The following is a 22,197-nucleotide window of genomic DNA, read 5'->3' on the forward strand; positions in this document are numbered from 1 at the left end:
GCTTCTTTTCACACCGTGATATATAGTGGTCTAGTTTGTATTAACGTTGAAATATTAGGGATATATCTACAAATATTTGTCAAAATTTACAGTCACGAAAACCCCTAAAAACAGCAGCAAATTCTCAACTTTGAGACACTTGAACCAGAAGATCTTATGACCATAATGGCTTTTAAAGGCACAACAGAATATGTTGCTAAACTCTGAACTAAAAACAATATTAATCAGGTTTAATAAGCTAAACATCACATATTCTTTACAAAACACGTGTTGTCATGTAAAAAGTGACGAGTTGCTTTCATGTTCTCATTATTTTGACTCCTTATCTCTCTCCTCTCCCCTCCTTCTCTTTCATGTTCCTGATTGCCCCTTTCCCTCTGCTCTTCTTCCTCTCCTCCTCCAGCCTCGCCCTCTCCTTCTCCATCACCCACTCCCCCCCGAGGTAATTCAGCGCAACCTCGGGTCGCCCGCGGAGCCGGGGCATCGGGTCGAGGAGCGTCCGGAAGAAGCTGCAGGCCAGCGGGGTGAAACTCGCGAACTGGGGCGCCACGGGAGGCCCGTCCTTTTTCACAAGTCCTGCACTGATTAAACCGCCCTCGCCCTGCGGCTCCGCCCACACGTCCAGTTCGTCATCATCGAGGCCTTCCGCTCTGTCGGACCACTCCTGGTACTTCAGGTATGACCGGCAGTCGCTGGCGGTTTCGGCCCAGGGGTGACTGCCGGTGAGCATGGCGTAGGTCAGGATCCCCAGCGCCCAGCTGTCCGTGCTGGGCTCCACAGACACCCAAACACTCGCCTTCTTCTTCCCCTGTTCATCCTCCTTGACGGCACACTTTCCATCGCCCTCGCTGCTCCAGCTGTCCTCGTTACCGCGAGCGATCTCGGACTCGGGGGTGCAGTAAGGAGAGCTGTACCAGACCTCCGGCACCCTGGTGCCCACGGCCTTCACCTGGTGGAGAATACTCATCAATTTGTCTCTTTTCTGCGACAGATTGTATTTTAGTTTTAATCACCAGTCAAATTAATGTGATACAAAAAGAGGTTAGAAGCTCCTGATGGATATTCTTTAAACCCCGGACTGTCTTTGCTCAGTCCTCCCCTGCTTTATTTCAACGATTTGAGCAAAGTCACTGCATGTCTTTGTTATTCTGGCCTTAGGGGCCACATGTAGCGTCTGAAAACACAAAAAAGGCTTCTTTCATCAATTTATCCAACGTGCCAAAACCTGCTCGTTGGAAATACGATGATGATGATGATGAGGCAGTAATTTAGCGGTAAGCCTCACTGACTAAGCTTAACAAAGATAAATGGATTTCCAGCACCATAAATCCCTCACAGTTGGCTGACCGTTCAGAAGGTAAAGGGTGAAGCAAGTCAAATATTCCTCGGGACTGATAGTAAAGCTCCGGGTAGTCCTGAACTGATGATTGTGATTGGTAAGATTAAATCATTAACTTCTCCTCCATTCATTTATGTTATTGTGTTACACCTTACGCACGTCTACATTGACAACAATGGATTTGTGGGCGCCAAAGAAACCCACGACATTCCCCTTATTCTGCCAAATTAAACAAAAATAGCTTTAGAAAGGCAACCCTGAGGATGTTCGGCATGACCAAATCATTCAACATTTTAGCGGTACGGTGTGGTTTGTACTGACCATGCCAAAGTCTCCCAGTTTGACCCAGCGGCAGGCGGAGTCGCACAGGAAGACGTTCTCTGGTTTGAGGTCTCTGTGGACGAAGCCAAGAGAGTGCAGGTGGGACAGAGCGCCACAGAGCTGGGACACCACCCGCTGACAAGAGTCCTCCTCCATACCGACCTGGGGAGTAGAGGGGGGGGGGGGGGGGGGGGGGGGGGGGGGGGTGAGCCAGAGGCCTACTGAAATCCTGCATCTGAACACAGCATGAAAATAAAGCCCACACCTCGGGCAAGATGACGTCGTAAAGGTCGCCAAAGAGGCTTGCTTGCTGAGCGAAGACGTAGTGTGAAGGCGTGGAGTAGGCGATTCCCAGCGCTCTGGTCAGCGACGGGTGAGTGCAGAACGAGAGAGAGAGGTTGTACTCCCTCAGGAAGGAGAAGAGAGACGTGGACTCACGAGGGAAGAACTTCAGAGCCATCGGAGTACCTGGAGGACACGCGGGTCAGATACTGATGGAGGTCTTTTATTTATTGAACAATAGTTTCTCCCCCTCACCTCTCTTCCTGTGTACAGCCAGCATGACTTTGCCATACGAGCCTTCACCCAGCAGCTTTAGGACCTGGAAGTGCTCCGATGTGTCCATCGCTGTCAGAGACTGAGCCGTCAGGTGGCACATCTCATCCAGGAGCTTCATGGCAGCCTGAGCACACACACACACACACACACACACACACACACAGGACAAAATAGACAACATTAAATGTGTTTGGAGCAGGAGTTAGATTACTATCAAAGGACAGACTGTTGTTAGTTGACATGGAGGTGATTTCAGATGAGGTTTACTCATCACAGGATTATTCTTGATTATTATAAAGACCTGTGAGTGGTGCTCTAGCTACAAGTACATTCTGTTTCTGCTACAATAAAAACGTACATGAAAAGATTCTGATGCATCTGTGAACCTCTCGAACTATAGACACTATATCATTTACAACTGACCTCTTGTCTTTTCTTTCCCCTTCAGCTTTTGGCCACACCGCCACAAGTAAATTGCATCATCAGGCACGTTATGGAGCCAGCGTTCACAAAACCAGGACCCCGGCACTTTATCCGACATGATATCATAGGAAGGCGTAGAAGTAGCGCGCCAATTTTACAGTGACATTTAGCATGTCATATTTAAGCTTCTTCGCGTGTCATTTAACGTTGTTCTCATTCCCAACGTGTCACATGCAGACGCACAACTACTTGGTTAGGTTTAGAAAAAGATCATGGTTTTGGTTGAAATAAGGATGTTTGCATATATGGAAATGAAAATGAAAGTTCGGTCGGCTGGTCAGCATAACCCGTCACATATGGACGCACAATCACAGTTTGTTGTGAATTTAAACAAAACTACTTTGTTAGATTTAGGAGAAGATCCTGGTTTGGGTTAAAATAAAGTTATTTTTCACAATAAATTCAGTAATTTAAGCAAAATCACAGTTTTGAATGCATGTGAATTCAAACAAAACTACTTGGTTAGGTTAAGAAAAAGATAGTGGTTTTGGGTTGAAATTATGTTTTTCTCCTCAATTAATACACATAAGTTAAGTAGTCAATGTAAATAAACTGTTTGACCCACGGATCCACCCCGTCCTCCTCCTTACACTGTCTTTCTCGCTCCTTATACGTCAACTGACTTCTGGAGCACTTGTTCTGAGAGTTTAATGCACGAAAAGACAAAAACGAGTCGCGATAATGCACAAAAGGATTTGTGAGACCAGGCTGCTTTATTCACTGAATGGGAGGCAGCCATCATTATTTAGATTTTTCACATCTGTGCATTTCCTGGTACGACAAGTCAAAATCCTACCATGAAAAAAAAAAAATCCCTTTCGACACACAAATGTGATGTTTCTACATTTAACATCGATTAACATCGTCAGAGGTTGAAATGCGTCGGCTGAGAGCGGCTTTCTGTTGCAGCTGTTTGGAATGCAGCGCAACCGTTGCAGTGATGATTGTCGTCATGGCGATGCTGGCCACACTGATCCACGGGTATAAACATGTCTGTTAATAGCCTCCCGAAATCCTTACACACACACACACACACACACACACACACACACACACACACACACACACACACACACACACACACACACACACACACACACACACACACACACACACACACACACACACACACACACACACACACACACACACACACACACACACACACACACACACACACACACACACACACACACACACATCTTTGTGTTGTTCTGCTGGGACGTCGCTGTCTCCACCACAGCTGGCACCCTTGGGCCCAGGCTGGGATTTGGTGTCACCGCCCATCCAGACGTCGGGCAGCTCATTACCGCTCATTAGAGGAGAGGTCAGAGCTGTCGAACACTGTGAACCCCCCCCCCCCCCCCCACAACCCTCCGCTGAGCCTTCGTTCATACTTCGCGAACACAAACACTCGCAACATTTCAGACACGTTTTACGATCAACTGTGCAGATTGTTTTGGCAAGAAATGGAACATTTGTGAGATTTAAGATGTAAAATACAGGAAGAGTTGTTGGTGCGAGGTATGATTCATAAATGTAAGAACAGTTTAAATTGAATCAACAAGGATTTCTAAAATCAATTAGCTGCCAGATATTTACTTAATCTGCAGATCCAATACAAACAAATCCTTCAAATGACTCATGTTTGATCGATAACGAACACAAATATGTTGCTGTGACAGTGCAGCACATACAGCAGAGCTTTGCCATATGGTCGATGTCTAATCCATATGGAATAGATTTATAGGGCGGGGGGTCTCAGAGGAAGCTTAACTCAGACCCTCTCAGATGTTGCTGTGCTCTAATTACTGAACTATTCAGGTCTGTCTGAGAGAAGGCAGCATCATGAATATGTTAATAAAACTTGCATTTGTTGTTTATTTAGTACATGAATTATTACATTTTTCACTTAATCCTTCAAAAACTCAAATCAACCAAATTTAGAAACACATGTTTTCTTTTTTCCGCGCTTGTGCAGATTTAGAAAAATCCAGATTGTGCGGATTCTGTGAATAAAATAAAACAGCCACACACTGAGCATAGCTGAGCTGCTCGGGTTTAGACGAGTGTCAAAGAAGGTGATGCCGGTCTGATCTCTCACAGAGCTACTATGACAGCTTCACTGTGGGACGCTGCGTTACGTAACACACACACACACGCACACACACACACAAGCCTGGAATGACTGCGTGTGTTAGAGATAAATGTCCTCTTCTACTTGAGAATGGTCTCTGTGGACCACAAACACCAGAGTGATGAAGGACAGGATCATCAGCATAGTTAGAGCTGAAACATGTAATTGACACCAACATACCAATATTATACAAATACTTGAGCTTCTGGATCTCCTTTCACTCCTCGTGCTTTTAAAAATATACATTCTACTATTCACGACTATTCCTTTTCAACAGGTTTCAGGATTATTAAACAGCATGTATGTGAATAATGTGAACGCAATGTCTGACAATTAAAATCAACCATTTAAGGCAATACAAGAATTAGCTGATGTAGATGATTGTATGTAAAACCTCCAGTCTAAATATGTTCACAGTATCAGTGGGTTAAATGAGACACCAGACACCCTCAAAATAGCAAAACATCTTGATGTTTATTCTTTTGAGGACTTATTTAATCAACTGTGTTGAAGCAGATCACAATAAAGAAAGTCATTTTTCGAGACAAAAGCTGCCAACAGTATTAAAAAGGTTTACATTGCACCCTAAAATCATTCTCATTGGTCCAAAATGTGTCTTAAAAGTGTTACAACATTTATCTTCTATTAAATTATGATATGATAAGGCAACAAAAGCCCTCCGATGATAATTAGAGATAATTGTAGAGACGAAATAAACACAAAAATATGAAATGTTCACAATGCACTTCCTGTAAAACCCTACTGCATCAGACATTCATGATGATCTCTATAAAATGTGTTCATTTTAAAATTACAATCAATAAAGAAGATATAAATATACAAGAGGTAAATGAGAAAGTGTGTTTGTTTTCTTACACATTGAGTGAACTGACCCTTAAACCGATGAAAGCTTGCAGTGAGAGAAGCTCGGCAGCAGCTTTGACTTACTGTCATTCTGCAGCTGTGGTTCAGTTCAGCGCCGTTGATCTTCAGTTAGAAATATGTCCAACATAAATTCTCTTCATTTAGCAGGTGCACCTGTCAGGAGATCCTCCACATCTGCTGCACTTCTTTCCACCTTCTGTACAACAAACACCCCGGTGTGTCTCGGTCTGCTGCAGAGAGAGTTCAGCTGTGGTTTGCAGTCAGAGGAGAAACTCTCCACACTGACCGACGAGCTCGGAGAATTTCATGTCTGTCCTCACCTCCACTCCTCCCCCCGGATCCTAGAGAGTGTCCCGCTTGTGTGTGGGCTCGTCCTACTTTCCTACCATCCCTCATTTGAGCATTTTCTTCTTGCCTTCCTTCCTCCCTCCCTCCCTTCCTTACTCTACCTCTGTGTGTGCTCTGCAGAGGAAGCTTATAGTCACTGAGCGTGTTCATATGCATGATTGCATCTGTGTGAAGTCCGGTGTCAGTGCTTTCGTCAAGTGTAAATGCATAAAAAAGTGTGTTTGCATGAACTGTGATGTATGTATCACATGTATGTAAGGCTTCAAAAGTGAGTCAATCCCCATAAACCCTCAAAATACACGACGTTACAGCAGAAATAAACGTACCAAAAACGGTTTTGGTCTCTTCAAATAATGTCCCGGTTCATAACTGTACGGGAGCCACATTTGTTTTATATAACTCACCCATTTAAATTATTACATGTACACATTTTCTTGGGATTACGTTTGTATTTCGCAATTATGTTTGAATCAAAGTCTGCATAGTGAGGAGGTCGGGGTAGATGGATGGGTCAAAATAAAAGCAGACTGTGAGAAACCAAAGGTAACATAACAAAGTGCAGCTTCAAAATAACAAAAGCACCATAAGCGATTGAAACACGAGAACATTCATATACACGTTAGTAGAAATATTGATATGAAACATATTTTTGTTGTAAAACGTTGAGATTCAACGCAATGCAGACATTTTATTCTAGCGACTGAGTTGTGTTTGATCTTGGTTTGGATTAAAATGAGCTCACTCGTTTGGAGAGTTTTGTCGTCATGGTTACAATGAACTTGGTTAAGATTAAGGAACTGTCGGTTTAAAGAAACCAAAGTTGGCAGTTGGTTTGAAAAAAAGATGGGAACCCATCCTTCGACCCGGACTTCCTCCTACACTCTATTTCAACATCAGCTGACTTCAGTCAATACAAGCTGTTGATCTGTCGGTCAACAAAAGGATCACCTATCACCCTCTTTCTCTCTGGGTACAAAACACCGTCTTTATTTCTCCCTCCCCTTCTATTTCTAGTCAAAGAATATGTCCCTCTAACACCCGGACCCCCTGTGGGCTGTGGATCAAGATCTCAGCTGCTGCCGGTGACAGCAGTGCGTACAACTGCAGGATCACTCAGAGTTTTCCCTGGAGGGCCGGCGTTACGGCAAAAGTCTGTCTGTGTGTAAGATCATCCGTCTGTGGCCACGTGTCAAGACGCTGACATTACGTAAGTCACTGTGTGTCGCTTCAGGTCGCAGGCTGAACAGCAGCAGCATGCGCATTCCCACGTGTGTCACTCAGCCCCGTGTGGCTCTTTTTAACCTCGGTGCTCTATGGGCGTTCGCATTGCAGTGGCTGCAGATGTGGTGTTTGAGTGATACTGTAACGTTTGAGGCAGAAAGTGTCAGTGCTGCACCCTCATCATGAACCGCCAAAAAAACATGTCCGTCTTCGTTTTTGCAACTTTTATTGACCCACAGTTCAGCACAAGCACAAGGCCTTAAGCCTCCAGTCTCCGTAACTCACTCTCTTAAAGCGACAGTGCTCTCTTCTAAAGGGTCAGTACAACAATTTTCCTCAGAAGACATAAGTAATATTTTTAACAATATGAATTTGAAATTAGATGTTTGTAAATAATATGTTTCAGAGCGCTACATCAGCAACGCTTTTTTGTGAAATCTGTAAGCTATCAATGCATGCTCATACAACGGTTCGTCTGATAAGTTACTCCTCATTTTTCGTGCGAAAGTGCAGCAACACACGCGTCGCTTTGGGCTCGTTACGTAAGTGCTTATCGACCTTAATTATTATTACTATCGACCACATAAGATATGTTTGTTAACAGATAATATCTACGCTCCATGACATGAGACTAGCCTACTGTTGAACCTAAGGGCAGACACCGAGACGGGAGGCAGAGGGCAAGTTAAAAGGTTGGTAGTGTGAGCCGGGCTGAAGGGGGGTTCTGGAGAGAGTTGAGCCAGAGACGAAGGCCGACGTTACGTCAGGCACAAGGAAACAGGTTTCAGACAAAAACAGTCAAAATACTGACGGATCAGTAGAAGACTCTAATAGGCCAGAAACAAGACTGACTGCTTGAGGAAATCTACGATCTGGTGATGTGGTGATCAGGTGTTTTATGGCAGGGCTGATTATGATGAGAGGCAGCCTGTGGCCTGACACCTGCACACCTGTGTCCACTCCTGCAATCAAACAAACACACACACACACACACACACACACACACACACACCTTCACTCGGATACACAAGAGAGAGAGAGAGACTGCAGGCTAAATCATCAGGCTGTTCTCATACAACGTTTACAGCTATACCTATGCTAATTAATTTGCTTAATTGTTAACAGTTAACAATGTGAACTGAGGTTCAGTTCAACCGATTATTTCTTCCACAGTTTGTCATGTTTTGCGTAAGATCACTGATGCAGTGTTGTGTAAAGTGAGATTCTGTTAGGAAGTAGAGTGCATCAACATGGAGCAGATCTCTGTTTCAAGTGTAAAACTTTATTTAAGACTTCATGTCAAACATACAAAAACAACATGTATAAATAATACTGTAAAAAGGCACTCCAGCATGACAATACTTTATTATTATTATTATTATTAAATATTACTTAATAGAAAACCAATAGAAAAAAAATTGAGATGCCTGCATCTCACACTATAATATATAAAAAGCTCATAAATACTAAATAGTAGAAAAAATATTAATAGTTTTAAGACATTTTCTCGTCGTTTAGCTGATTGAGTCAACACTTAGCAGGCACTGTGAATGTAAACAGTCTCACAGGGAGTAAAGGTCACAGGTGGGGCTTCCTCTGCACAGTGCATCAGGACTGCACATTTTCAAAAAGCTACAAGTCACATGAGACATTTCTTAAGAACATGTGATGAACCGTCTGCTTTCCTGCTGAATTGACGCATCTAGAACATCAACATCTGGCTATTATCATGACAAATAATATGCCAGTCATGACAACGCAAACACACTGATGCTAAGCAGGTATGGTGTTCACCATGTTCACCGTCTTAGTTCAGCATGTTAGCATGCTAGCATTTGCTAAGTTGCACAAAAAGATAAACGTATTACTGATGGGAAAGTCATTAGCTCTGCAGATATTTGGTCACAAACCAAAGTATCGGACTAATTTCAATTTTGACCTGATGGTGACGCCAGATGTAAAGTCAGAGGATCACCAAAGTGGTTTCAAATCATCCTGTGGGGGACATGAATGTCTGTACCAGATGTCAGGGCAATCCACCCAACAGTTGTTGAAATATTTAACTGGAAACAACACGTGTCAAACTCATTGTAGCACTAAAGGAAAAATCAGGTAATCAACCAAAGTCAGTAGGATTCTTCTTCTGGGGACCTTAAATGTTTGCGCCAAATTTTATGCCAATCCATCCAGAAGACATTGAAATATTTCTCCGAATAGGAGAACACTTTGACCTGTGTGCAGCCACTGGGGACCATGAATATCTGTACCAAACTGCATGGCAATACATCCAATAGTTGTCAAGATATTTCAGTCTGGACCAAAGTGGTGGACCAACCAAATTCCTCATATAAGCAAACATCTAGCATATAAGTCAACAGTGGTTTTATGGGAAGACATTGGCAGTTGCTTGTTCGCTGAAGGCGGAGGCTTAACGTCGAGGGCAGCGGGAAGGTCTCAGAAGCACCAACACTCTTTTTGACCACTTACAAAAGACTTGTAACTGTTCAGAGATCTCAACGGAGAACTGGAGGACGTCGAAGGCTGTGGAGACGACAGGGAGGGAGGGAGACGGAGACTGAGGAACCTCTTCACCGATCTAAAGTCGGAAAGAATTATTACAGTTTATTAAGAAGCAGCTTGGAAGTCAAATCAAATCCGTTTCATTTTCCCTTCAACTGCACAATGTGCACCGGTTAAGTTTAATGAGAAATCCACCCGCAGACAACAGGAGTTATTATATATATATATATATATATATGTATATATATGTTTTTGTTCTATTTGTATCTTTGTTTTCTCATTACTCTCCTACTTTATTCTTTTTCACTGTGAATTGAACTGATGCTGAGCCACTCCAGATGTGATGTTATTAATGAGCCAATTTTCATGAAAACATTAATATGAAATTTCTGGTCTTATTTTCAAGAGTCTACATTAATATTTCAGCGTTCTCATTATTAAGTAGTGTTCTGTAGGTGTAATGATTTTTACTTTTTTCATTTCATATCTTATTGTTAATAATTAGCTTATTAGCAATTCAATTTAATTCATTCCATGTGTCTTGTTCTGTGTTTTCCCTTTCTGTCTGATGAAGCAATTTCAGGCATTTTATTCAATTGACGAATTTGACTTTTTGTTCACTGACATTTGTTTTTCACATTTTATAATCTCACTTTTTTTTTTATCCCTAATCATAATTTAAACTCAAGTAAAAAGTACTTTTTTTTTACCATTCCTCTTTAAATTTTTGCTTTCTCTTTTGGGGTGAATTGTCGTCCATATAATCCCCGTAAATGAATCAAACCATGCTGGTCCTCTCACCTGGTGAAGAGATGCGTTCAAGAGGCTGGACAGCTGCAGGAGGTGAGAGCTGGCGCCCTCAGCTGACTGGGAGGACAAACTGACGTTTTCTTTGGCTGCTTTCAACCAATCAACATGCAGCCCGAAGGACCGCGTGTACAGGAAGAGCTGGGGGAGTGACTCGTTCAACTGTGGACACATTAAATACACAGAGAGAGGAAATATAAATCTGCTGTTTAAGTTCTCTCCTGACATAATTGAAGGCCTTGATTCCAGAAACTTTACCTTCAATGAGTTGAAATCGGCCGCAGTGTGTTGTATGTGAGGAAGACCGCCCAGCCGATACTCCACATCCTCAAAGTTCACGCGTTCACCATCTGGCTGTTGGGAACATGATGAGAAATGAAGGTGGCTTTAAAAAAACAGAACATTTGACAACAGAACAGCTGCAATGTTAAACACTTAAGGAGAAAAAAAATGTGAGAAACCTTAAATCAGTCATTTACATAACATTGTCAGTCTTATATGGATCTTTATTTGTGTTTGAACGGAGGAATAATCATTTCTAATAAAATATACGTACAAAAACATGAATAAAAACATGTATTTATCACAAAACGTTAAGATTTCTGTCTGTTTACGTGTATTTTCTATCAACCAACTAATCTGTTTGGTTGACTGTTCAAGTTAGTATATTTATTTTCTATACTAAATCATGATACATCAATTATTAAAATGTTCGTTTTTTCTGACAAAATAAAAGTTAAAGTGAAATAAAAATAAATTACTTTTTTTTTTTTTATCTCTGATGGGAAACTTGAAGACGTATAAACCGCATCAGAGGTAAAAAACAACAACAACAACAACAACAAAAACAGACTTAAATATCATTAATTAAAGCTCATCCAGGCAGTACACAGTAAAGAGACTTACCAAGTCATGGAGTGTTTTGAATATGTTGCTCAAGGTGTCCACCTGATGGATCATTGATTTAAACATCCCACAGTGTGGAGAACTGTGGACGGGACGAGGTGATGAATGGACAAACAGCTCAGCCAATAGCAGCAGGTGGAGGAGACAAGGGGTGGAGTCATGAATCACTAAAGACAAGAAGAGATTTAAAGAAAAAAGAATGTTAATTATTGTGTATTAACATTATTGTGTATGTAGTGGAGAAGATATTTCCTCAGATATTCAGAACGAGACTTCTCTTTGAGCGGGACTTAAGAAAAGACCGGATTAAGAAAAAAGTAAAGAAAAGTCTTTTATTTCTCTTCAGGTTTCTTTCCATAATTCTCTCAGACACTTACAATAAGAATCTGAGCCTGTTAGTCACAATAACAAGAACTTTATGTGGACATAACATTGACTCTTCACAAGTGCCCCTGCAGCTTGTTTCACAGTTGCAAAGGCACTTTGATCTGCATGAGGAGACAGGCTGATATTTATCCAATATTCAAATTTTCATACAAACTAAATAATTTCATTTCAGCATCATTGTCACTGTTATATTCTGTTATACAGTTATTTAAAAACGATCACAAGAGCATGAGTTCAGAGATGAAAGGTCTGCAGTGTGAGCAAAGGTTTAGTGACCAAAATAGGTCAGACTCTGATTTACTGTTATATTCAGTGGCTGAAAGTGTGAGTGTGAGACGAGGAAACAGATTTCTGCAGACTGGAAATTTGTATTTCTGGGAAATGAGGTCTTGCGTCTCAGCCGGAAATAAAAGTCATTCGTTTCTTGTTTAAACTTCTCAAAATGGACCTCCTCAACGCTGCGGAGGAGGTCCAGGGTGGATGGATGTGAATATAGTCGTGTTTCATACCACCTGATGAGTAAAAGTCCATTATTCACTCTACTTTTAGCTTCGTTTTTGGTCTCCACCAACTCGTGGGGAACAAAATGCTCAACTATGTTCACCTGTTAGCTCGTTGCTAACTGTGTCCGTCTGCGTTTGTCTGATTGAAGGAGGTTCATGGAGCAGAAGTTGCATGAAACCAAAACAATGAGCTGAATGACGCTGAAGTGAACTTCAGACTCCAGTTATAATCCTACATGGCTTCATCACTTAATCATCTTTCACTCTCTCAGGAATGAATGGAATGAACACCTCACCCTACGTTTGATAAATACACAGAAAGGAATCATCAAGCTGTCATCTCTGTCAATCAGTCTGAGGGTGAATAATCCCCCAAATCCTCTGTGGTTTGCTTCGTCTTGGTCTCTTAAGCTGTTTTAATCAGCGATGATCTCTATACAAGGAAGCAACACTTCAATCAAGACAGTGCACGTCTGTAAATCTACCCGCAGGTTCATGCAACTTGAGAAATCCTATAACTCAGGGCAACAAAGAAGCCAACTGTCTGTTAGTGTTGGATCAGGGTGAAGGAATGTGAGGTATGCTGCGGTATGCTGTGGGCCGCCCCCCCCCCCCCCCCCTGCCTGCTCTGGGCCTCCTGGTGGAAAGGGAGAAGGGAGCTGGTGGTGCAGTCTGACTCAGACTAATCTATGCGTTGACGTCATCGTGCCGACGCCTCAGGCTGCACTCTTTAAAGGGAAAACATCCACTTTGTCATGAGTGTCTGACTCGGTGCACTGTAAACACTTTTACTGTCATTCAGTTACTCTCAGGTCGCAGGTCAGAGGTCACAGGGAGGGAGGTCCAACACACGTTTTTGTTTCGAGTACAAAAGATCAAAGTCAACTTTGGAGCTTTTCATGCATTTCGACCCTTCAGTGTTTCTGTTCAAACTCCTCCTCTTGCTGTTTGATGTGGTTTTATGCTTTATCGTTTTTAATCATGAATTGCTGTTTTTTTTATTAAATAGTTTACAATATAAATATATTTAGTTATTATCATAAGTTATTTAAGTCTCAAAAAGGTGTCACAATCGTGCCGATTTGTCTTAAAAACAATCAAGGCAGAAGACATTACTTCAGTACATATTTGAATAATTAAATGTATCTTCAGCAGCAGATTTGTGTTCAATCTGTCCGTTGCAGCTCAGAGTTTATGCCTTCAAATAAAATTACAAACAGTAATGTTGCATTACATACATGCAGCATATCCTTTCGTAAAAGTGAATTCAATGCGGACTAACAATGAGAAGCGTGAACTGAAGCGTCCTCACACTTAATCATAATAAAACAGCAACATAAAACATCCTGCTTTAAAAACAGAAATATGTGACTGTAAATGCTGTTTTTAATCTCAATCATGTGTTTTTTTCCCTTGTTTATTCCTGGTCAGGCTCATATGCAGCTGCAGACAGGAAACAAGAACAGCTGCAGAATTATCTTTCATGAATTAAAAAACACGTCTGGATCTTATTCCAAGATCTGGATTATGGGAATGTCCTGCCTCTTAAAGAGAGAAAACATCAAATACTGTACCATATCTGTCTCACTGTGAGTTAGACATCGACTTCCAGCCCAAAATGACACAGTCTCGGCTGTATGACAGCATTTCCACAACAGGCAGTTGATTGGAGGAAACATCTAAAAGTGGGACCTTTCACTCCTCCTGCTTCTGCCTGAACAACTGCACCAGTAAGATGATTCCTGCCTTCAAAGTGAAGTAATGTTTGAAACACATATAATCCCATTCAAGGCCTAAATGACAACAAACAGATGCTCACTCAAGTCTCAAGCATCCACAACTGGCCAGTGAATCAGTGCACTTACGGCTTCCTGCCAAAACACTCCATTAAATATCAGGTACGGCAGATTTCTCCCCGTCCGGTAACAGGTCAGGTCAGGTCATTGTCAGCGCAAACAGGAAATCTGGAACAGCATCATAAGGCTCTTGGAAATTCCTTCTAAAGAAGACATCAGCAGAAAGCCTCTGTCACACCAGAAAAACATCCCCCGGCAGTGTTGTGTACAGTCACGTATTTGGCAGAGCAAACAGCTGTGACAGCATTACAGCTCATGGCAGAAGTGCTTGAGAAGCAGAGTGAATAGTCCGTCTTTGATGCATTTAGCAGATCGTTTCGTCAGCACACACGGAACACTAACACACGCATGCTGCGCCTCACGCACACACACTTCCGTTCCACTTGGTGTCAGTCTTCTGTCTGACACAGTGAACGCCTCATCTCCTCAGCCAGGCCCTCTCAACCTCAAGAACTTCTGATGAACTTCTGAACGGTTGTGAGCTGCGTCTGGCAGGAAGTGCCAACTTCCTCCAAAACCAACCGATAAAACCAAGAAAGCTTTTTTACTTTCAAGGAACTGGCAAACCACGAGTGCAATGTTTGACTTATGAGCAAACATCCACGTGGTGCGGCACACTCATTTCTATGGTTTGAGAAAGCTCTACAAACTTTGAAATGTCAGAATTATTACAAGTTATTTGAGATCAACTTTAAGTGCACTAATCACTATTTTAATATTAGATCAAATGATTATGTGTAGTGCGAAAGGTGTCACTCGTAGTGACGAACGCACAGCAAATTATCTCCTAACTGTGCAGTTCCAAAGAGTTTTTAGTGTCTTTTATCTTTTGGTTTCACGACTTGTAACCTCAAAGGGACAGTTTGTAGGATTTGGTGGCATCTTGCAGTGCGGTTGCAGGTGGAAACATACGGAATATACCTACACTTACTCCTGCCTTTCCAAGACGTAACGTGACTCTTCGAGTGCAAAACAAGCTGAAGGTTGGGAGAACACCAGATGTTTTTACACACGTCAACAGCAACACAGAAGACGTCTGTGATATCCTCATATTAGATGATCTGGATCAGGTTTTGGCACGTTGGCAAGTAAAGTGATTATATATAATTGGATATAACTCCAGTTTTAAATCAGATTACACATAAAATGCAGGAGGCTGCAGGGCACACTGTCATGAAGACGTCCCTGTTCACCAAGAACTGACACTTTTATAACCCAGTAAATAACTAGATGGACTATTGTCCTTTTCACAACATCTATCACAGCTAATTGTTTAGTTTCTGAGTGTTATTTTCTGACAACTCAGTGTGTGAATGTTGAGCTTTGTGGCAGCTAACTCATGAACGTGGCAACTTTATTAAAAACGGATAAAGCCCCAAAAATCTATTTTCAAGTTTCACTTGAACTGAAACCTCAACTCCCTAGAATTAAGGAAAAAAACCCTGTTTCACAATATAGTGATCAATAATAACATAAGAAACACACACTGTGAGCTCTGACTGTGCGTGTGTGTGTGTGTGTGCGTGTGTTGCAGTACCCTGTTTCCTCACACATCATCAAGCTTGACACAGACAGTGTGACATCATCCAGGACGTTTTACAACTGCAGTACCACAGTTGGCCACTGGAGCAAACTGTCATCACCACTGAGCCCTTTCTCCTGATACGTCCATGATCCGTCCTCATACAGTGAGTGTGCAGATTACACTACAGTAAGTGATGCGCATGATGACATCATCGTCTGCCTACCTGACTCATGTGTGTCACCCCTCTCAGACGCACACACCTACACACACACACTCAGTGTTTAATGACCCTTGTTGTTGTTTTACGAGTCAGCAGGTTTTAGTATTTAGGTGGTAATCGACATTGCCTTTGACTTCACACGAGTGTTATGTAATCTCAAAGTCAGGAGAACACCTGTGAGTGTGAGAGAAGACCTCCACTGGTCAGTGATTACAACTTTTCATTCATAAAAAACACGTTTACACACACAATCATTCCTCACTGGTGCTGTTATGAGCTCCTAATGACTATCACAAATATTGTGTACAAATACACAAATATTGTGTATAATTTAGTGTCAATCCTTTGGATTTCAGTCCTGGTTGATTTAAACTTTCTATTTGAAAGAAAATGATGAAAGTGTATTTTTGTTGATACATTTTCAGAATTGTGTGCATAGTTCCATTTAGTTTTGTGTGTTTACAACAGAGAAAAACTGTAACACAGTATCAATATTTTCGGGGAATGTCGCCACAGAAGCCCAGTTCACAATACTGCAATTATATAAATATAAATACTTTCATTAGTGGGCCATTAGTGAGCATTGGCCATAGAAAGTAACAACAAACTGTTGAGATTATCACCTTAACGTTTACAATAACAACAAAGCTGTTTTACTGTTTTGGTACGTTAAGTCTGATGCTGCTGCTGATGCAAGTTCAAACCACTCAGGGAAACCCCCCAACACACAAACACACACATTCACACAGTCACTGCCAAAACCTGACACCCAACTCTTTGTGAAATCTAAATGAAATTCAATCACATTTAAAAACTAAACCTTCTGTTTCAGCCACAAAGGTCACACACTCATTCATTCATTCATTCATTCATTCACAAACTCTCTCACATCAAACTGACTCTAAAAGTAAGACCACCTCCTCCCCACACACACTTCTACACACACACACACACACACACACACACACACACACACTCACACACACACTTCAATTCAGTCTCTAAAAGTATCATAAACAAACTTACATTTCATCTTTTCTGCTGCCGCTGTAGTAAACAAACCTCCTTCTCCAGTCCAGTGTGTGTACTGTACGTGTGTGTGTGTTATTGTGTGTGTGGATGAAATGTAAAAGTTCCCTTTTATAGCACAGCAGCATGACACATCACCTGAGTCATCAGCCAACGTCGCCATCAACGCCCACGCTGGACAGCTACCCCCCCCCCCATCCCCCATCCTCTAGCCCCCCCATCTGAAAAAACCCCCCAAAAAACTTCAAATGTCTGTTTGTTGAGCTGATTCTGAATGAAGTCAATCATTAATAAAATAAAAAATGTGAAAATATTAAATTGAGTAATTCTCTCCCCTTCCTCCCCCTCCTCCCCCTCCTCCCCCTGTTCCCTGATGTCATCACCTCACTTTCTTCTTGTGTCTCTTCTTCACACATAAAAACATCAGCAGAATGTCAGAAAATTAAATAAAATTAAAACTTGACGAGGCAGAAAGTGAAAAGAAGAGAATAAAAATAATTTGTTCACATTGAAACCTCTCATCTCATGTCCGAACTGTCTTCTCTTGTATACATTCTTCTGCTAATTCAAACAGAAAATCATGCAACTGAACGGGGGGGAAAAGGGAAAAGTCAAGCGTGTGGATGAAGTGACGACATCCCGGCAGCACAGTCCATTAATAATAAATGCAGGAAAGATGATAAACTAAAGTAAACAAAGACCTCCTCCACAACGAATGTGCTCTTGAACCCCAGCTGCTGCACCAGTAACACGTCTGTGGGTCGTACTGGGCAGCTCCCAGTGTGGCTTCCTGCCAGCAACGCAATTAATTAACCAAACCTGGATAACAGGAAGTAAAACTCAACAAGACAGAGAATTTTATGATTTAACAGCGTTACTTGCTTCAGTTTTTGACACAATTACTGTATTTTAACGTTTTAACACGTTTCTACATTTTATGAATTCCTGGCTCAACAATATTCTTGCCAAAGAGAGAAAAACAAGAAAACGTCATTAATTATTAATCCTTGTTTTCTGAAAATGTAGGTTTCCTGAAATTGAGATTTGAGTTGAGATTTCACTCGTCAGGGTTATTGCGTCAGTTCCCCCTCAGTGAAAGTCATCTCTGAATCATTCACTCTCTTTCAATCATGTACCTGTTTTAGTTTGAAACCTGATTAAAGCGGCTATAATCAATATGTTTATACAAAAAATGCATCAATGACAATGTGAACAATTATCACCTGGATCTGCAGCTCAATTTTGGAGGATTTATGGAGCTTTGGCATATCTCCGTCAACTTTTGAACCTATGTGGTGAATATTGAAATCTCAAAAGGTAAAAGTTCCCTAAAAAAATCAGCTTTTACACAAATGCTTTGCAGACTCATTGACACAACTGTTGAGATGATATGGGATGACCTGGGTAAACATGTGTTTTACCTCCAGTTTTTATTTTTAAATGTCTTACAGGCAGGATTTACATTAAAACGTCTTAAAAGCTATAAAAGTTATTTCCAGAGGTGGAAGATTAACTTTGTTTTCTCGACACCAACCGTTCCGCAGAGTGTAACGCTGTCTCCTGCTCTCAGCTGCCAATTTGTACAGCTGCTGTTGAGTTGTGTTGCGTTATAATCACACGTTTGTCCATCACATTTTTATTAATGAGGGTTGACTAAATAACTACATTTTTACTTAAACCATTAAAACCGCCCCTTATCCCGTTTGCTGACGCACGGATGGTTTTTACACTAAACTATCTCAGAAGATGTCATTGGAAACTTTGGACGTATTCGTCATGACGTCATCCATTGGTTTGTGGACCTTTTAAAGCCTCGAGTTCAACATTTTGTCCATCGCAATTTTTGTTTTTTTGCAACCAGTGACTATAAGTGCGACCTGTCAATCACTGTGTAGCCCCGCCCTAAAGCATCCCCTGCTTTATGGTCTGTTTGACTCTAAATGGACCATAATGTACTAAATGAACATCATGCTGTATTGAAGAAGACTTGAAACTAGAGATTGAGACCATAAACTCATGTTTACAATGTTTACTGAGGTAATAAATCAAGAGAGAAGTAGAGTTATTTTCTCATAGACTTCTATACAACCAGAGGAGTCGCCCCCTGGTGGACACTAGAGAGAATGCAGGTTTAAGGCACTACAGTATTGGCTTCACTTTTCTGAACCAGAGGTTGCTGCCTGGTTGCCACACACACACACACACACACACACACACGTCTAAGCCACGCCCAGAGCTGCCAGTAGCTGCTAACAGGACGCTGATTGGTCCGTGCTTTGCCTAAACTGAGCCTAAACTCATTGCTTGAAGCCTGACAAGAAGGATGTTCCCTAGAGCCAGGGTGAGCTTTTTTCCAATAACCTACATGTCGCCTAGCCTGTTCGCTGACTTGGATGTTTTGTGACACAGAAACATCTCATAAGCCGCCATTGGAAACTTTTTGAAAAAGGACAGGCACTTTAAAAAAACAACAAATGTGGCAGGTGATGAGCAAAAACATCTTTTTCATCCAGAAAAGCCTTCAGTGTCATGTTCTTGCTCTTCTTTCTATGAAGAAATTCTCTCCATTTCTGACATAATTGATACTATTGCAGCATCTACGCTAACCTCTTTAGGATCCGCAATTTTGTTACATTTGTACATTTGTACATTTTTACTTAGTTTACATAGTTATTTTAAGCCCAACCATGTTTTTCCTAAATCTAACTAAGTGGTTTTGTTGCCTTAACTTATTATGACACTTAGAAATGTGTAGACAGTTAATATTTTACAGTTCAATCAGGTCCTTATGCTGATTAAAACCATAATCCTGGTGGTACTTTTCCTACTATCACTTTCACCACTGTGAACTAGTTGCGTGAATGGAAATTTTTATGAGCAAGTTCAACTAATAAGTCACAACTTACTCACTCAGTTGAAGTCACTGTGGATGAAAATGTCAGCTGAAAAGTTAAGTTGCGGCATCATTACGTTACTCACTTCATTAACCGATCGGGGGTTTGGCTTGTGTCGAAGCGACATCGTCAGCAGGCTCAAATTGCATCGGGAGGAATGACGTTGAAAAATACGTTTCCAAGAAGCTTAAAATTTCCTGCTTCTGATGAAATGTGTGTGATAGTTAAATCTCCACCCACCATGATACAGAATACTTGACCTACCTGAGGGCTGCGTCCTGTAATGTGCCCCCCCCCCCCTTTTAAATGTAAGTTACAGTCCACAGATGGTGTTTTGCATCAAACGCTGAACTGCTGAACTTTGTGCCAGTGAAAGTGATGCATGGAAACATACGTCATAACGGTCGCCCTCCTTTTGTCATCAAAGACAATCCCGTATGGGGTAATGGAGAGGCTGTGTGTGTGTGTGTGTGTGTTCGGGGGGGTTAAGGGGGGCCTGTCCTCAATAGTGGTTTTCACAAGCCCACTAATCATTTCCCCAAACACCCACGCTCCGGATATCTTCTATTTTTTTTATCTTATTTTCTCTCTCTCTCTCTCTCTCTCTCTCTCTCTCTCTCTCTCTCTCTCTCTCTCTCTCTCTCTCTCTCTCTCTGACCTCTGTTGAACGGAGGAATGTGAGGAATGCAGCAGTGAATGGGGGAGCGGGGGGGGGGGGGGGGGGGCAGCATGCAAATGACTGACGGACACAGGTTTTCTTTCTTTTTTTGCTCTGACAGAAAGTGTTTCTTATCACATGTATTACTGGCAACAACAGAGAAAGAAAAAGGCCGTCCGAACCTGAAACGATGCAAGTCGGCACGAAAGGCATGAAAAGACACAACGGACGCTTATTTTTAGGCATCAAACACTGCCAAGTTATTCACATTAGGCAGGAATTCAGCATGGCAGCCAGACAACGGACCTCCACCATGGAACAACTGAAGCGTGTCAGTGCTTCCTGTGGAGTTTCTGGAGGATGTGTGTTTGCTGTTCAGTCTGAGACCCCCGACATGACTCTGATCTCATCCTGGGTTAAGTTCCAGGAGATTTAGATCATCATATATGTAGACTGTTATGTTATGCAGCTGTTACTTTTTTCCAACCAAGACAGGAGTTAATGTTTTCACTCCCCCTTGTTACCACGCTCGCTCAAAAAGTCTCCGATTTGGCTCATCGGTTGTCTCTTTCCCCTGCTCTCGTAGGGTTTATCACGGTCTCGAACACTCGGCTGGTGATGAATGTCAAAAATACCCAAAATGTCTCTGTCCCAGACGCCAGGAGCCACATGTTGCCGGCGATGGATGCTGCAAAGCACCTCAGTCGTTTGTTACGCCTGTTGCAGCAGACAACAAACTAATCTTGGTTCAAACATGCAATGTGTAAAATCTTGCCAGAATTTCAGTTTAAAACATTCAAGAAAATGATCCTTTCGAATGATCAATCACCAACAGAATGTGAGGAGGTTTTGACGTTATGTCTCATTAAATACAGGCCTTTGGTCCGTGCCCATCAGCGCCTGTATGAGACTGTAGACGGTGTGTAAGAAGTGGGCGTAGTCGCTGCTGTTTTGAAGCCTCGAGTTTGGCATTTTGGCCGTCGCCATCTTGGTTTTTTTTAACCAGAAGTGACACGAGAGGGTGGAGCACTGGATGAACTGATTTAGGCGACTAAAATGATACAATTAACTTTTATGAAGTGAAAACACACTGTGAAAGGGTTAAAGTTGTAAGACAAAACACGGACCGTCACAGACCTGACAACGTCGTGGTAGAGACCTGTCAATCACCGTGTAGCCCCGCCCTAAATCATCCCCTGCTTTATGGTCTGTTTGACTCTAAATGGACCATAATGTACTAAATGAACATCATGCTGTATTGAAGAAGACTTGAAACTGTAAGTTTAGTTTCATGAAGAGCATAGGATGAATTTGTTTGGAATATGTGGCCGGCTTTACACATCACACCTTTAAAAGTTAGAAATAAAAGAATAAACTATATTTGGAATACATTATTAAATACAGCAAATTCAGTTTTCAATTATCTGCGACAACCAGCATCAAATTCACAACTTTTGTCATTAATAATGATATTAAAGTGAGTAAAGTAATGATGAACCGTGTATTTGGCACCTCAGTGACCCATCAATATAAACTCTGCTGATTGGTTGACAATGTTTTTTCACATCATAAGCTGTTCATGTGCTCCAGTAAATTACCA

General features: G+C 41.7%; 2 protein-coding genes across 2 annotated transcripts; both read right to left on the reverse strand.

The window, feature by feature from the left end:
- Window positions 1-322: 322 nt before the first annotated feature.
- Window positions 323-3,988, reverse strand: LOC142971997 (serine/threonine-protein kinase SBK2). The gene is made up of 6 exons (XM_076112748.1): window positions 3,902-3,988; window positions 3,263-3,340; window positions 2,198-2,342; window positions 1,926-2,128; window positions 1,661-1,822; window positions 323-949 (listed from the first exon to the last, which is right to left on the reverse strand). The coding sequence occupies exons 1-6, from the start codon at window positions 3,986-3,988 to the stop codon at window positions 323-325; spliced, it is 1,302 nt and encodes a 433-aa protein (XP_075968863.1).
- Window positions 3,989-9,720: 5,732 nt separating this feature from the next.
- On the reverse strand, window positions 9,721-17,208 carry LOC142971999 (uncharacterized). Its single transcript, XM_076112749.1, has 5 exons — window positions 17,184-17,208; window positions 11,526-11,692; window positions 10,878-10,973; window positions 10,614-10,781; window positions 9,721-9,888 (listed from the first exon to the last, which is right to left on the reverse strand). The coding sequence occupies exons 1-5, from the start codon at window positions 17,206-17,208 to the stop codon at window positions 9,721-9,723; spliced, it is 624 nt and encodes a 207-aa protein (XP_075968864.1).
- Window positions 17,209-22,197: the final 4,989 nt, after the last annotated feature.

This window comes from Anarhichas minor, unplaced genomic scaffold, assembly GCF_050575085.1.
Source record: "Anarhichas minor isolate MPS153535 unplaced genomic scaffold, ASM5057508v1 ptg000051l, whole genome shotgun sequence".
Taxonomy (NCBI): domain Eukaryota; kingdom Metazoa; phylum Chordata; class Actinopteri; order Perciformes; family Anarhichadidae; genus Anarhichas; species Anarhichas minor.

What these genes read in the sequence shown, in the direction of transcription:
- LOC142971999 (XM_076112749.1), bottom strand. Translation starts at nt 17,208, where the DNA reads ATGGCGACGTTGGCTGATGACTCAG. An exon ending in TCAAAACACTCCATGACTTG is followed by an intron (nt 10,974 to 11,525) that starts GTAAGTCTCTTT and finishes TGTTCCCAACAG; the next exon opens with CCAGATGGTGAACGCGTGAA. An exon ending in TGAACGCATCTCTTCACCAG is followed by an intron (nt 9,889 to 10,613) that starts GTGAGAGGACCA and finishes TTCCGACTTTAG; the next exon opens with ATCGGTGAAGAGGTTCCTCA.
- LOC142971997 (XM_076112748.1), bottom strand. Translation starts at nt 3,988, where the DNA reads ATGGGCGGTGACACCAAATCCCAGCCTGGGCCCAAGGGTGCCAGCTGT. An exon ending in CAGCAGAACAACACAAAGAT is followed by an intron (nt 3,341 to 3,901) that starts GTGTGTGTGTGT and finishes TTAAACTCTCAG; the next exon opens with AACAAGTGCTCCAGAAGTCA. An exon ending in AACTGGGAGACTTTGGCATG is followed by an intron (nt 950 to 1,660) that starts GTCAGTACAAAC and finishes ATTCTCCACCAG; the next exon opens with GTGAAGGCCGTGGGCACCAG.